Genomic DNA, 13,976 nt, shown 5'->3' with positions numbered 1-13,976 from the left:
TCCTTGTGGCCCCTAGTAGCTCACTGCTGCTCGACAGAAGGACAAGAGGCTTCAGTCCGATGCTGCTGCTGCCGCTGAGAGGCAGCGTGCTGGGCAGGGTCGGTGCACTCTGCCTGCCTGGAGGCTGCTGCCACCTCTGTCTCATTGTGCTGAGCACAGAGCCCACTCTGTTTTGCTCCCAGTGATGAGCAAATGCCACCATGCTGCACTCAGTCACACATGCAAACACTCACACAGACACACCGGTCTCGCATTGCCAGGCCCTCTTTCACTGCAACTCCATCAGTGCATTACAGCCATTCCTTTCTCACAATAAAAAACTCAACACATGGGCTATTCTCTCTGGGTTTCATTATACTCATCAGTATTGTTCTTCTTAATATCGTCTTAATTGTGTGATGGCACACTTTATTTGGAAAGGGTGGGAGGGCTAAACCTTGTGAGACAATAATTAAGATTGTCGTCCTGAAGTGCTTCGGCTAGTTCCGCTGCTATATTGAAAGGTCAGCGTCTCGGCTGCACTGAAATCCTTTGTTAGCTGTCCCAAACGGATTTGCGCTTGGTGAGCAGATGTGGCTGACATCGCCAGTAGTGTGACCTTTAGTGATGGGAATGTCTCAGCTGTCTCCAGACCCCTTCACACGTTCAGCTGGAACCCCTTAGTGACTGTGGTGGGTGTTCAAGAGCATCCTCTGTCTCCCAGTCAAATTGATAAAAAAAGTGTGGGAAAAGTGCTCTGTTATCATGATTTGACAGTAGCGCACACACACACGCACACACACACACACACACACACACACACACACACACACACACACACAAACAAACACACAGAAAAATACACAAATGCTCAAGCCTAAATTTCCATACTAAGTTACATCTTATTATAAATTACAGCTATAGGCCAACATAAGTTTCATACCCGTTCTCTCTGAGGAATGTTGACTCTACAGTCAGCAGGACTGGAGATAGCACTGGGAACGTTAATGTGCGCGTTTTGTTTGTGTTTCTATGAGTGAAAAAGCTAAAGTGCATGCATGTGTTTCAGGTGGCATTGTACAACACAGACCAGGAGGGGAGCGACAGTCCAAGAAGCAGCCTTAACAACAGCCTGTCTGATCAGAGTCTGGCCTCTGTCAATCTCAACAGTGTGGGCAGTGTTCACAGTTATACACCGGTAAGACCAAGGACATTTCTACACATGGACAATCTGCAGTTGTTCAACATTTTTTTTTAATTCGACATGCACAAATTGATATTAAAGAAGTGTAACCTAATGCAAAAGGGCCTCAAGGACCTGCATTTTCTAATGCTATAATAAGACTGTAGTTATCAGAGTTATATATATAAAGGTACTGCCCATGCAAGGCTCTAATGATATTATAAGAACTAAACTGGATTCTGAATTTGATGGAAATCCAGTGTAAAATCAGGATTAGACTTGTTGACCAGGTCATTGTTGATCAGTTGTAAGCAGTTCAAAATGGTCTCCCTCAAGCAGGTGAAATGGGAATTACAGTAATAAAGACTGGATGCAGTGAACGCAGTATTATCACCACTATAAAAATCACAGACACAGCAGACCTGAGTTTAGCCGTGTTTATCAGTCGGTAGAAACAAGAGCGAAATGAACAATTTACATGCTGGTAAAGATTCAAAGCCTGACCAAAAAGGACGCGTAGATGGCGGAGAATGGCTTTAACAGAAGAGGTCAGAGAGCCAAGGCAGAAAAAAGAACTTCAGTTTTGCAATTAACTTTCACTTAGCAATTATCTGTCATCCAATCGTTCACAGATTTCAATACAACAGACCAGGTTGAAACATTTTGCGGCTTGAAAGACATATATAATTTAATGTAATCTGCATAACAAGAGAAGTGATACCTATTATCTGCCAGAAAAGACAGAACCTTCGGGAACACCACAAAACAGAGACTCAGTGTCACAGAGAAAGTCCTGTCAAACAGGTATCAAGAGAACCAATCCCAGTTATGCACTGCTACAAAGATTCCTGTGCAGTATCTTAGATGCCAAATACATGGGGCCCCTGCTGTTCCTCGTAGGGAGAATCGAGTAGGATTGTGACATTCAGATTAATGTAGATGTTGCAGCTCATAACTTTGTTTCGGAGGAATATATCTATAACAGGATATTTATATAATTGTTTTATAACTGTTGTTTTTTTAGCACAAAGTGTGAAGGCCGAATGATAAATTATCTTTGTATTCACTTTTTTCAAGCTGTGGGGGAGCCATGGTCACTAATTGAATGAGAATGACTGCCAGACTTATAAAGTGTACTGTATCACATATATCATCCGATCAGAAAGCCTCAGGAGGCTCTCTTCAGAGGAGCCAGTGGTAGACAGCAATAGACCGAGGTTCAGGGTGGACATGCACTTGAGTACAACATCAGGAAGGGAGTTAAGGGATACAGAGGAAAATGTGCACGTTCCTGGAAGCGAGACAAAGAGAAGCGCTTCCTCTGATGTCCTCCCACCAGAGATGCCCCCTCTTTGGTGTGGTCCTCCTGCATCCTAGAGTGCTCCCTGCTCCAGGCACTGGGCATCGATCGACTCAGCCTGATAGATGTGCTCTCTCTGTCTCTCCCTCTCTCACAGCCGAAGCAGCAGCTCACAGTAAACACTCCGGCTTTATTATCACCTCTTCGCTCTTGCCCAAACCAGACTGCGAGCCGTGCACTTCAGCGGCTTGCCCAAATCCTGAAAGAGGAAGAAGTTATGATCAAAAATTGGCCCTGACCTCTCTCGTAACTCAAGCCCACAGTGGACACGGGTCAGGGCTTGCTTTGTTTTGCATCACTGCCCTTGCTGTGATGAATCTTGTAGACAAACTTATTTCTGGCGAGAGCGCCGCTTGCTGTCTCACACCCAGTGGCAGTGCATAACATTGACTGCCCACACAAATACATGGATAAAATGGCTGCTTATTTGTACAAGGTATTGCTATTGATTTTGATTTATATACATTTTGCTCGGCCACTTGTGTATTGGCTTTGTGTCCATTCCAGTTGCTCTCTTAGTGTTGTCTGAGCCGAGGTGGTAAGCACAGACCTAGATTGTTGCCGTTGTGTAATTGTTCTTTACATATTGAGTGACTGACACCGCTTCAGGCAGAAACAAACATTGTTGTAGGAGCTCCTCAAAAGAACTGGACCATCCTCATATTTGTATGTGTGTCTGTGTGCGTGTGTGTGTGTGCGCGTGTGTGTGAAATGTACACGTGTTCACATAAACCACTTTCATTAAAAATTCTTGAGGTTTTCTGTTTTCTGTTCCTGCTGTTCCATGACCAGATAAGCACAGCGAGTATCTTTGAAAAGTATGTATATTATTAATGTCTACGTCTGAGCCTCTCAGTGTTCCTAGTAGCACAACAGACCCTATAGTCTTTTGCGCAGATGTAGCCAGTTTTTTCTTTCTTTTTTTTCACACAATCCTATACAAATTTAACAATAAACTTATTTTTCTTGCAGTATTGTTCCCCCTTTTTTTTAATTGAAGCTTTCTTTATTTCTTTATCATCTCTCCAGGTGACCACTCACCCAGAGCCCGTGTCCCAGGCTCTGAGCCTCCAGCAACCCCCACAGTACAACATGCCAGACAGGGACAAGCAGCTCCTGTTCTCTGAATTTGAAGATCTCAGTGCCTCCTTCCGCAGCCTTTACAAGTCTGTTTTTGAGCAGTCCTTCAGCCAACAAGGTTAGTGGCTTCACAGGAGCATCAAGTGGAAACCTAATGGAGAGGCCAAGCTTCACTTATCAAGAACAGGATGATTCTCAGAACAATTTTCCCAATGAGGGTTTGTTCTTAACAGCTGGGGCTATTGAGAGTCTTTAACCGCTAATTACCTACAGTGAGAAGTGAACAGATTTTCAACATGCTAACGAGCCTATAGAGCAACGTTACACTGAATATATTCATGGTGTTTTGCCAGTGCAGCATGGAAAAGGATGTGGAGGTCCTGTACGTCTTAGTACGTCATTTAGCGCCAGAGTGCGTCTCCACACGTGTCTAAATCAGGGCTGGGGAACCTTTTCCTATCAAGACCCAAATTAAACTTTTTACAACTCATATTTTGTGCACGTTTTCTTATTCTGCTTCGTTAGTGTACTATTTGATCTAACTCTACCCATCTGTGAAGGGTGCTATAGAAATACATTTCATTTATTTCGCATTGATCGCCATCAGTTGGGATGGCTGCGCATGCTTCTCTTTGTCTCGCTCAGTTGGTTTTAGCCCAAAAAACGTTGTCAAACACATCCTCACCTTTCGCTGTTCCATGCATGGCTTGCACAAATAGTAATTCCTTACACGAATCAAACTCTGCAGTCAGCCCATGTTTAAAAACGACTAATTGGCCGCTCTTTGTCATGGATGTTGTTTCATCACAAGCCAGAGAGAAAAGGATCAAATGTCTTGCGGTGTCCTTCACTGTTTTTTCCATATCTTTTCCATGTCTCCTTCACAAATTTTCATTCAGAGTGAGGTTTCAGCTTCTTGACTATAAGCTCACAGCCAAACTTGCATGATAACATTGTCTCTATCAAAGATCCTTGTTGGGCACCCAAACAAGATTTGGAAAACTTGATAACTGTCATGAGATTTTTTATCTATTAATCTTCTCGTCGGTCTTGCATTCCTCAAGGCTGGATGTTACCCACCACTGGTGTAGATGGACCACTTATGATAGGATCTCACGTCCCTGATCTATTAGCGGGAAAAAAAACACATCATTTCAGTTTGCAAAGACCAAATTTGTTGAAAACGTTGCCCAACAGTTTGATGCACTTGAAATATACCATATTTTTATTGGCTTTTTCGAAACTTACAGACGTCATGGACAAAGAGAACGGGTGAGGATGTCAGTTGAGAAGGTGGTTCTTTATTGTGGACTGGGCAACATTCACTTACAAAATGCACCCAAGACACATGATATTGCCAGTTATGAACAAGGATCGAGTTTTATCGTTTATTAAATATTAATATGCCACCTGTGTTGCTTTATATCCTCAAACTACTTGAACCGCTTCTGTATGTTGTTTTGTGTGAAATGTTTTCACATGCAGGCTGTTGTTTCACTCGAGAGGTGAAGGGGGTTACAAGCAGAACAGGTCCTGAGCAAATCGGTTGGCTTTGAGCTCAATTTCTCATAATGATAGGGATCCTGTATGAGATACTGCGTAGTGGTGGATAGAGCCCAGCTTTCCAAAAGCCTGTGAATCCCTGTAGAACCAAATGCATCTTTTTTCTTGTAATCTGATTGACTGATAAACAAAGAGCCCTTGACAAGCGGGTTATGAGCAAAGTAGTAGACTGAGCTTTCTGTGTATAACCTACTTTCACAAACCAAATGCATTTCATGCTTATGTTTTCAAAGAGTTCCTGTCCTCTAATCTATCATCTATGTTTCATTAGTTGAAAGTTTTTACCTTTTTTTATGTGCATAAAAGGGAAATCTCTTAGTCAGACAAGCTCTAGCAATTAAAAAGCGTAAATAATCGAGCTAGAGGATTTCACACTCTGCCGCTGTAGACAGTGAGCTAATTCACTGGCTTTGATAATAGGTAATGAGCTCGCATTATTATTCTGGTGTTGCGTTAATTGCTTTCTGTATTTCCCTGGTTGGACAATGGGCTTTCTGTGCCGATAAGAGATGCACCTTTGTCACCCCTGCAGTGAGTGTTACGTGCCGATTGTGGAGGTGCAGGACTGGAGTCAGCTCTAAAAGCACTCCAGTGAAATAGGTTTACTGTGCCAAAGCTGTGAAGGACAGAGCCTCTTAAGACCACTCCCCACCACTCAGATGATTGCAGTGGGGTGTGCAGATGTTCATGCTCCAGTCATGTCTGTTAAAGAGCAACGCAGCAGCACTATGGATTTGTCAAAGACGATCCGGAGCTGTGCGAGACGGCAGCTCGGGCTCGTGGACCTCAGAGTCACAACTGGTGCTGAGTCATTCCCCGATACAACAAAATGGCAGCTGGTCTGTCTCAAGTGTAGAAGTACTTAAACACAGGAGGACCACATTCCATCATTGTAAGATGTTAAGATACATGACCTTAAGTAAGTGTTTTAACATTTGAAGATCCCTGCTCTCTTTGTGTTTGTGTTGAAAGTGCATTATCCTAATTCACCTAAATCTGAAACCATGACACTGGTATTTGTATTGGACTTAAAGTCTTTTCAGGAACCCGGGCTTCAACTAAACGTTTCATCTGTAATTAATTTGTCAATTGTTTTATTCAGTGATTTTCAGAGCTCAAGGTGACGTCTGCAAATTGCTTTTTCTGTAAAATCCGTTTCACACATACATTCAATTTACAACAAAAGGAATCAGAGAAAAGAAGAAAATCCTTCCACCTGAGAACGTGTTGACATTTGTGCTGGATAAACGTTGAGTCAAAAGAAAATTAAGCAACAATTTTGATGATTGATCAGTTGTTTAAACGATTTTTCAAGCTGTTTGTTCTGGCTTCTATGGCTGGCTTTCTCTGTTTTACAGCTCTGTAAACATAAAAAATTGATAATTATTTTGGGGTTTCTTGGTTACGCATAACAAGATGTTTCAAGACGTCACCTTAGGCTCTTTAATCCATATGATAATAATCATGAGTTGCAGCGGTGGATTAATAATTTTTTGTGATCGACAATTTGTTTCAGCTCTCCTTCAGCTTTGTGTTTGTGTGCTTTTGTTTCCCAGGTCTCATGGGACTACCGTCAGATTCATCCCAGCAGACCCACACCTCCTGCTCCTATCAACACTCCCCCAGTGGCACCATAAGTACACAGAACAACCTGTCAAACAACCAACCCAACAACCACCCCAACAGTCACCCCGCCAACAGTGGCCAGGTGCCCCTGTCCCATCCTGCTCAAGCCCACCCTGGCCACGGCTCGCCCCATGCGCCGCACCTCCCGCAGCACGGCGGCCCCCACAACCAACACAGCCAACACGCTCAGCACAGCCAACACAGTCAGCACCAACAGCACCCCCAGCACCCCCAGCACGCTGCTCATTCCCAGCACGGGCAGCACCCATCGCAACATCCGTCCCACGGCCAGCACCCGCAGCAGCACACGCCGCACCCCTCGCAACACACGCAGCACAGCCAGCACCCTCCTCAACACGGGCAACAGCATCAGAGCCTCTCCCACCAGCCCCATCCTACCCAGCAACAGATGGCCTGCAACACAGGTAAGACCCTCTGTCCGCCATCGTGTTGCCTTTGAACCACCGTCATTGTTTAGTTGACTCCCCCTTTTTTTAATCAAAGACGATATGTCCACGAGTGTCGGAACCTTATCTTTAACCGTAAAGCTTTGAGAAAATTGTTTTAGGTACATAACAGTTAATCATCTTCTGATTGATTATCTTTGCTTTTGTGAGAACAAAGCAACGTTGCATCCAGAGACTTTAGTGCTGATACAGAGTCGACTGACTCCTCCTAGTGGCCTTAGCGCAGTACTGCTCTGTTTAAAAGCCTGAATAACTGTTGTATTAGGCATTACCTTCGTACTGATTTGGCGCTAAAAGATTGCCTGCATGGCTTTGACAATGTGACTACAGTGAAAATCCATCACCTGCATGCATCACCTAACCCAAAGGTAATAACAATTGCAGAATCCATCATTGTGTAGTTTTCAATAATAATGTAATTAGGACAAAATCTGTATTTGTCCCACAAGTGAAGTTGATGTTGGAACAAAAATCACTTGTGTGCTTCACATCTTCTATCTTGTAATGATAAACAGAGTAACAGTTTGAGTGTGTGTGTGTTTTACAGGTTTACTGTCTGACTGGTATCCAAATCTGGATGCACTGAAAGAAAGCTGCCGTATTGCTAGCAGCTACAACTGGGCTGATGTCGACCTTTCACCTTTCCAAGGTGCGATTTGGATGCTATGCACAGATCTCACTGCTTTTACAAATACTAAACAAATACTAATGAAATAAACATCATTTTGAGATGGTGCTATTGGATTTTTTCGGTCAGGTGTTTCTCCTGTGTTCTCGCATGATCAGAGAACAAACATTTGGAGCCAGGAGCAGATAGAACAGCGCTGCCCAAGCTTTTGATTGAGTCCTCAAGTGTTGACACTGTGGAGTTGATTATGAGTTTAATTAAACTGAGCTCTTCAATTAAATAACACTGCCTTCAAGTTTAATTACCAAAACACAGAGCTCAGCAGGTCAGTTTATCCAATTACAGTCTAGGATTGCAAGGTAGGATGTTTTTTAAGTATCGCCCACTGAAGGTTACTGATATAATGAATATACATAGTTGCTTGTTGTTAGAAAATTAATTTCTCATTTGCTAAATTTATATTACTTAGACAGTCAGCAGCTGCTGTTACATATGTTTAACTGTCAAAAAGGTATTTAGGTGCAGACTGATGCTGTCACTAGCTCTGACTATAATAAGTCGGCTAGTTGTATTTTTTAATGTAAGTTGTTATGTTTGTGCTCCTCAGGTTTAAGAGACAGTATGAGACAAGCTGAGTTGAACAACTGGTCCCTGGAGCCCACCCAGATCGCAGACCTCTGCTCGTCCATCAATCAGTTTTTTGCCCGCACCGGTGTAATCCAGCCACAGGGGGCAGTGCAGCCCTCAGTTTGCCTCGGCTCCATGCACCCCAACAAACCCAGCCAGCACCTCAACACAGGTTTGTCAGCCGTTGATCCTGTGACTCTAAGGCAGATAATGAATGAATCAATTTAAACATTGATTAAACAAGGCTGGTTTTGGTTCTGAAATGACTAGATGATATCCACTAAGATTGTTTGTGAAGTTATTTGTAATTATGGATAGACAAATACACACATTAGCTTGATCTTTACCTCTGCAAGGATAAAAATTATTTATATAATATATATTGAAGCATTTATTCACTCTTATTGTGGCGGTGTTTTCCCCTCGGGGGTGGGGGGGAAGAATCATGTAATTGTACAATAAAAATAGTATAAATGTTTACCTATATGTCTATTTCAGTATCCCTTTGTCTTTTTGCCTGTAAGCTGAAACTCATTTATCTTTTTAAGTTTTTCTTTTACTGATTTCTGAATACAAAATGAAAAAAGATTTACCAGATGACAGATTTTCCTCAGTTGTAGTTTAACCAGACTACAAACTAAATGTAATGTCACACAAATCAACTCACATTTTGTTTCACCCACTCTCACATTTTAAAGCTGCAAAGCTATCAAGCCACTGGTTATTCAAATGTAGACCCAGTCCCCCTGCAAAAAAAACTTTATTTTTCCAATGCATCCTATGAATTGTATCCGCGGGTTCTCTTATTAGTTTGGTTTTAAATTAAGTTGTGTTCTGATTCCCTCCTCAGGAAATCTCTACATGGACTCCAGACAGAGCATGTCCATGATGGGTCCTCCAGGATACCCCCACTTGCCCCCCATGAACAGCGCAGGACCCACGATGACAGGTGACATAAAGTGCCATCTATCTGTGGAAACACATGATCACTTACAGCCATTGTGTTTCCCTATGTGATCAGTTTATATACAAAAGCACCACATTGAGTTCCATTGACTAAGAAAGCAGCTGGGTGGACCTAACTCTTCCTTCCCCCTTTGTTTTCTCCAGGACACCACGCACAGATGAACCAGCAGCACATGATACCTACCAGAAACTTCCAGATGCATCGTATGCCAGCTGACGACATCCAGGACGACTTTGATTGGGACTCCATTGTCTAGCCCCTAGACCTCCTTTTTTTTGCAAAGAATGGGGAGCAAGGAGAGGAGGAGGAGGCTGGAGGAAGAAGCCAGGCTGAGCTGAACGGCTGCAACAGGAGGAGGAGGAGAAAGAGGCCGTTGTGGGTGGGATGCAGAACATTTGATACGCTCTGGAGAAAGACAGACTTCAGAGTCCTGACATTTTTACAAAAGCAAAACAAACATAGAAAATGTTAAACTTTGAAGACAATCATATATAGTCGGACATGTCAATGTGATTGCATACATACTTGTCTAGAGGCAAGTAGAACACATTCACGTCTAAACCACATGCTCCTCAGCTCCTCAGCCAGCCCTCTCCCCGTCCCCAGCCAGCAGCCTTCCAAAGTCTGAACCCCTCCCCCCCGACTGACCCCCTGCTCCGTAACTGTTATGTGATTTGAGCGACGTGTTCAGCTTGTAATTCTTCTCGTGTTGACATTGGCCTCAGCTGTCTCTTGGATGAGTTTATCTCTCTTTTTTAGATTTTCTTTTTGTTTTGCTTTGTTTTTTTGTTTTTTTTTGTTTTGAGGAAACACAGGCCGTCTGAGTAATGTAAAAGTGCTTGTTGGTCACTTTTTGGGAGAAAGAGAAAGCCCCACTGTGGCTGAATCGGTGGTGAAAGTCAGGTTTACAATAACTGAGGTTTTGTATAGGGTGTTAAATTTTAAGGCTTGATATTAAACAAACCAAGGGAGAGAGATAGTGACAGAAAGAGAGATCATAGAGCGCGTTGTGATCTGTTTTCACAACCAACCAATGTGATCAGGCTCATTGCAGCAGACAGGTAATGGGATTACATTTTCTAAGTTTTCTGTGTCTCAAGATGAGTGAACATGTCGAGTGTGAGTCGATTGTGATGCCAGGGAAGTCAGACATTTTGTCTTTTTTTTAAACTTCATTAAACTCAAAGGAAGCGGATGTTAAGTTTCTCTGTGTGCATCGTGCACGCTTATATTTGCTCCACCAATCAGAAGCTGTCATAACATTACAGTTTTAATGGTTAAAATGTTCAGTTTTACTCGAGAAGCCAATTGATCATCAAATAAGCCAGCATCAGTCCATAACCATTCAAATGAGTCCGACCGACAACTTACATCCGGTCTCAGTTTCTCGCAGATCGATCAGTATCGGCATATATGTCAGCCAATAAGTGAGAATAAAATTACACTTGGCACAAAAATACCAAATATGTCATTATCTACTCAGCAAATATGACCATAATTCTTGAATGAAAGACGGACTAGATTGATTGGTGGATTTTGATAAACCATGTTAAGCTGCCCATCCTCTGCCTGTAGCTCTGTATACACTGACTCTTCTCATCTTAATTTTCCAATAAAAGCCATTAATCATATTTCCCCCAAAAAGTTTAAAATATCCATTTGTATCGGAATCCAATTATACTAAATTATGATAACAGAATAAGATCAGGTTGGCAATTTTTAGTTTAGAGTAATTGTTTTAACCTTCACTGACTTGAAACAATTAAGAGACAATAAACAAAAAGCTCACTTAAGCTCTTGTGGAAAACCTTCAGTGTTATTTGTCACTTTTGACATTTGAGTTATGGATTTGAGTCCTTTTTTTAAAACTCATTTGAGTTTGCTATTATACAATCATAACAGAATGAGAAATGTGATTCATACAGTACATGCAGTGTGTGTATTTGTGTGTGTGTGTGTGTGAGAGCGTTTTGGTTTTATTGTAAAGTTAGGGCTATGATGCAATCATCTCTGTACTATCTATGAGCACAAAAGCAGATGCACACAGTGATTTAAAGACTAGATTAGAGATTTTGTGTTTGAATGAGAAAGGGTTTCTCAAGCACAGAACAGGGAGATCAGTGGTTGTGGAAACTTTTCCTCTGTGTCCTGTAACAAGTGACTCGTCAATCAGCCCGGAGCTGAATGTCAGAGACACAATGTTAGGAAAAAAAAGCCCTTTGCACACTCTTTCTTTTTGTTGACCTTAACCGTTTTCAAAGATGCAAAGCAGCTCCTGGTTCTAGAAGCAATTCACTCCCACAGTGAGACTATCTGACCCCTAGTGACAAATAGGGGGCATTGTCTACACTTGATGATGAGAAACTGCTGAGCTGTGTGTGTGGTGCTTTGCATCTGTAACACTGTGTGTCCCTGTTTGAAGAAGTAATTAAATGCTTTCACCACTCACATGTTAATATGAAGCAACAGAAAGGAGAAGGTTAGTGTCAATGAATTTGTAATGTTAACACCTTTTTATACCTTTTTAATATTGTGTACGAGTTATATAATGCCCAACACAAAACCTCAATCATTGAATCTAAAGTATTCCTGCAGAGGCCTTCACACCTCTCAGGTCAGCTGTCTGTAAAGCAGGGTTTTGGTCAGACATAGTAAAAGTCCTACACGATATTAAAGGTATTAAAATGTCTGAATCAGGGTTTATTGGCAAGTAGGTTTGCACATACATTGAAATTGCTGAAGTTTGTATGTGCATAAGCAAAAATCGAACCCAAGGGAACAGTATAAAATATGTGTAATATGAACGGTGGATATGTACAATTTGACGTACATATAGAGGGAAGTTTAAGTTTCACAGTCAAGGTGTAAAGGCAACAAATTCACTAAGCTCAGCACAAAGTCTGGGATAGGAATGCTAGGCTAAGCTAAGCTATCCCTCATCAGTCTGTAGCTTCATATTTGCAGTACAGACATGAGTGTTTTATCAGTAACAAAGAAGGCAAATGAGATTATTTCCCAAAAACTTTGACCTTGAGACAATTCATCTACCAGAACTCTCATAGGGACTATTGTTTTAATATCTGGAAGACAATCATGGATTTTTTTTAAATGATATTGCATAATGTCTTTTGTTATTGTGAGAACAGGCACTTTTCAAGTCTCTGTTTTATTGGATATTACAGAACCATACGTTTCAACACGGAACCAGCCCGGTTTGACACTGTTGATCTCTCTTTTGAACCATGAAGTCATATTCTCTTCTTTCAATTGATACTGCCGTTCATTTTTATATTTCCAGCTAATATTCTTTTCTGTTGTTGTCGTTTTTCTTACCAATCATTCACTCCTGCTTCCTCCACCTCTCGTGGTCAATCCTCGCCTGTGGATCTCAACTACGAGTTTTTAAAAAGTTTTGTTCTACTGCCAGAATTTCCTACCTAGTGTTCGGACATTTAAGGTATGTGTGGATTCAAAGGACTGCAACCGAAGACAGCAGTGGGGGGAAAAGAGCAGCGGTGTGTATTCTTTTGGACTCTGCGGAGCTGAAATAAACCGTGAACATCCTGTGAGTCCCTGGGTTTGCGGAAGATGACGAGAGGTTGGGCTCTTCCAGGTGAAGACAAGTGAACGAGCGAGCTGCCATTTGAGCACATCAGCCCGAGGGACGAAAAAAAAAAAAAACGTTTATTAAAAAAACGGGGGGGAAAGGTGAAGACAATGACTGGATCACAATCACAATTTTACATTTTGTCTGTATGTGTGTGTTTGTGTGTGTTTGCTTGTGTGAGTTGAATTTCTTTTTTTCTAAAAGATGATTTAGGTTTTAAATACCGCTGGACATGTACCTGCCAGAGAGATTATTATTATTGCGGAAAAAAAAGATGAAAAGATGAAAAAAAAAAAAAGCCTTGTTACAATATGGGAAAGAACTGCCAACAAGTACTGCTGATCGGGGCCTATTTTATTCAGTGCTGGTGTGTCGTGCTTGTATATATATGTCTTTTCAATCATCCCTTTTTTCCTCTTGGGGGTGGGGTATGGAGACAGGGGGTGGATCTTCTTCACAAAAGAGAGGAGGGAAAAGAATAGAGTATTTTGTTATCGTCCAATCAGAGGGTGACAGTATGTATATATCTATATTGTATATATGTGATGAAAATGCGTTGGCTTTTTGTGTGACACTACCTTTTACCTGTACTATGGTTCTACATTCAGTGTTTCAGTGTTGATAATATATATTTGGTTTGTGTTTTTTTTTTTTTTTTGATTTTGTCTTTGTCATTTCTTGTATTTTTTTCCCTCCTATTTGTCCTTTTTGTTTATTGCACGGTTTATTACTTTTGTTGTCCGATGAGGTGACACAGCTACTCTTTGTATTCGTTTAGTGCTGTAAAATAACTCAAGTGTTATTAGAATTGTCTATACCACCGCCCACCCCACCCCCTTCCCCAATATGCATGAATGGCACTTAAAAGAAATAAAATATGGTAACTTCA

At 41.7% G+C, this 13,976-nt stretch overlaps 1 protein-coding gene across 1 annotated transcript in view; it reads left to right on the top strand.

The window, feature by feature from the left end:
• foxj3 (forkhead box J3) overlaps positions 1–13,976 on the top strand; it is a 78,702-nt gene extending 64,726 nt beyond the window's left edge. Inside the window, exons 6-12 of the mRNA XM_062404380.1 lie at positions 1,049–1,177; positions 3,552–3,720; positions 6,722–7,216; positions 7,806–7,907; positions 8,494–8,685; positions 9,364–9,462; positions 9,624–13,976. Of these exons, the coding sequence (XP_062260364.1) occupies positions 1,049–1,177; positions 3,552–3,720; positions 6,722–7,216; positions 7,806–7,907; positions 8,494–8,685; positions 9,364–9,462; positions 9,624–9,736 (1,299 nt within the window). The 3' untranslated portion in view covers positions 9,737–13,976. The remainder of the gene's footprint in view (positions 1–1,048; positions 1,178–3,551; positions 3,721–6,721; positions 7,217–7,805; positions 7,908–8,493; positions 8,686–9,363; positions 9,463–9,623) is intronic.

The sequence above is a fragment of the Platichthys flesus genome, chromosome 2, assembly GCF_949316205.1.
Source record: "Platichthys flesus chromosome 2, fPlaFle2.1, whole genome shotgun sequence".
Lineage (NCBI taxonomy): Eukaryota > Metazoa > Chordata > Actinopteri > Pleuronectiformes > Pleuronectidae > Platichthys > Platichthys flesus.
Note: the sequence above shows the minus strand (reverse complement) of the source record. Positions and strands in the feature narration are given on the sequence as shown.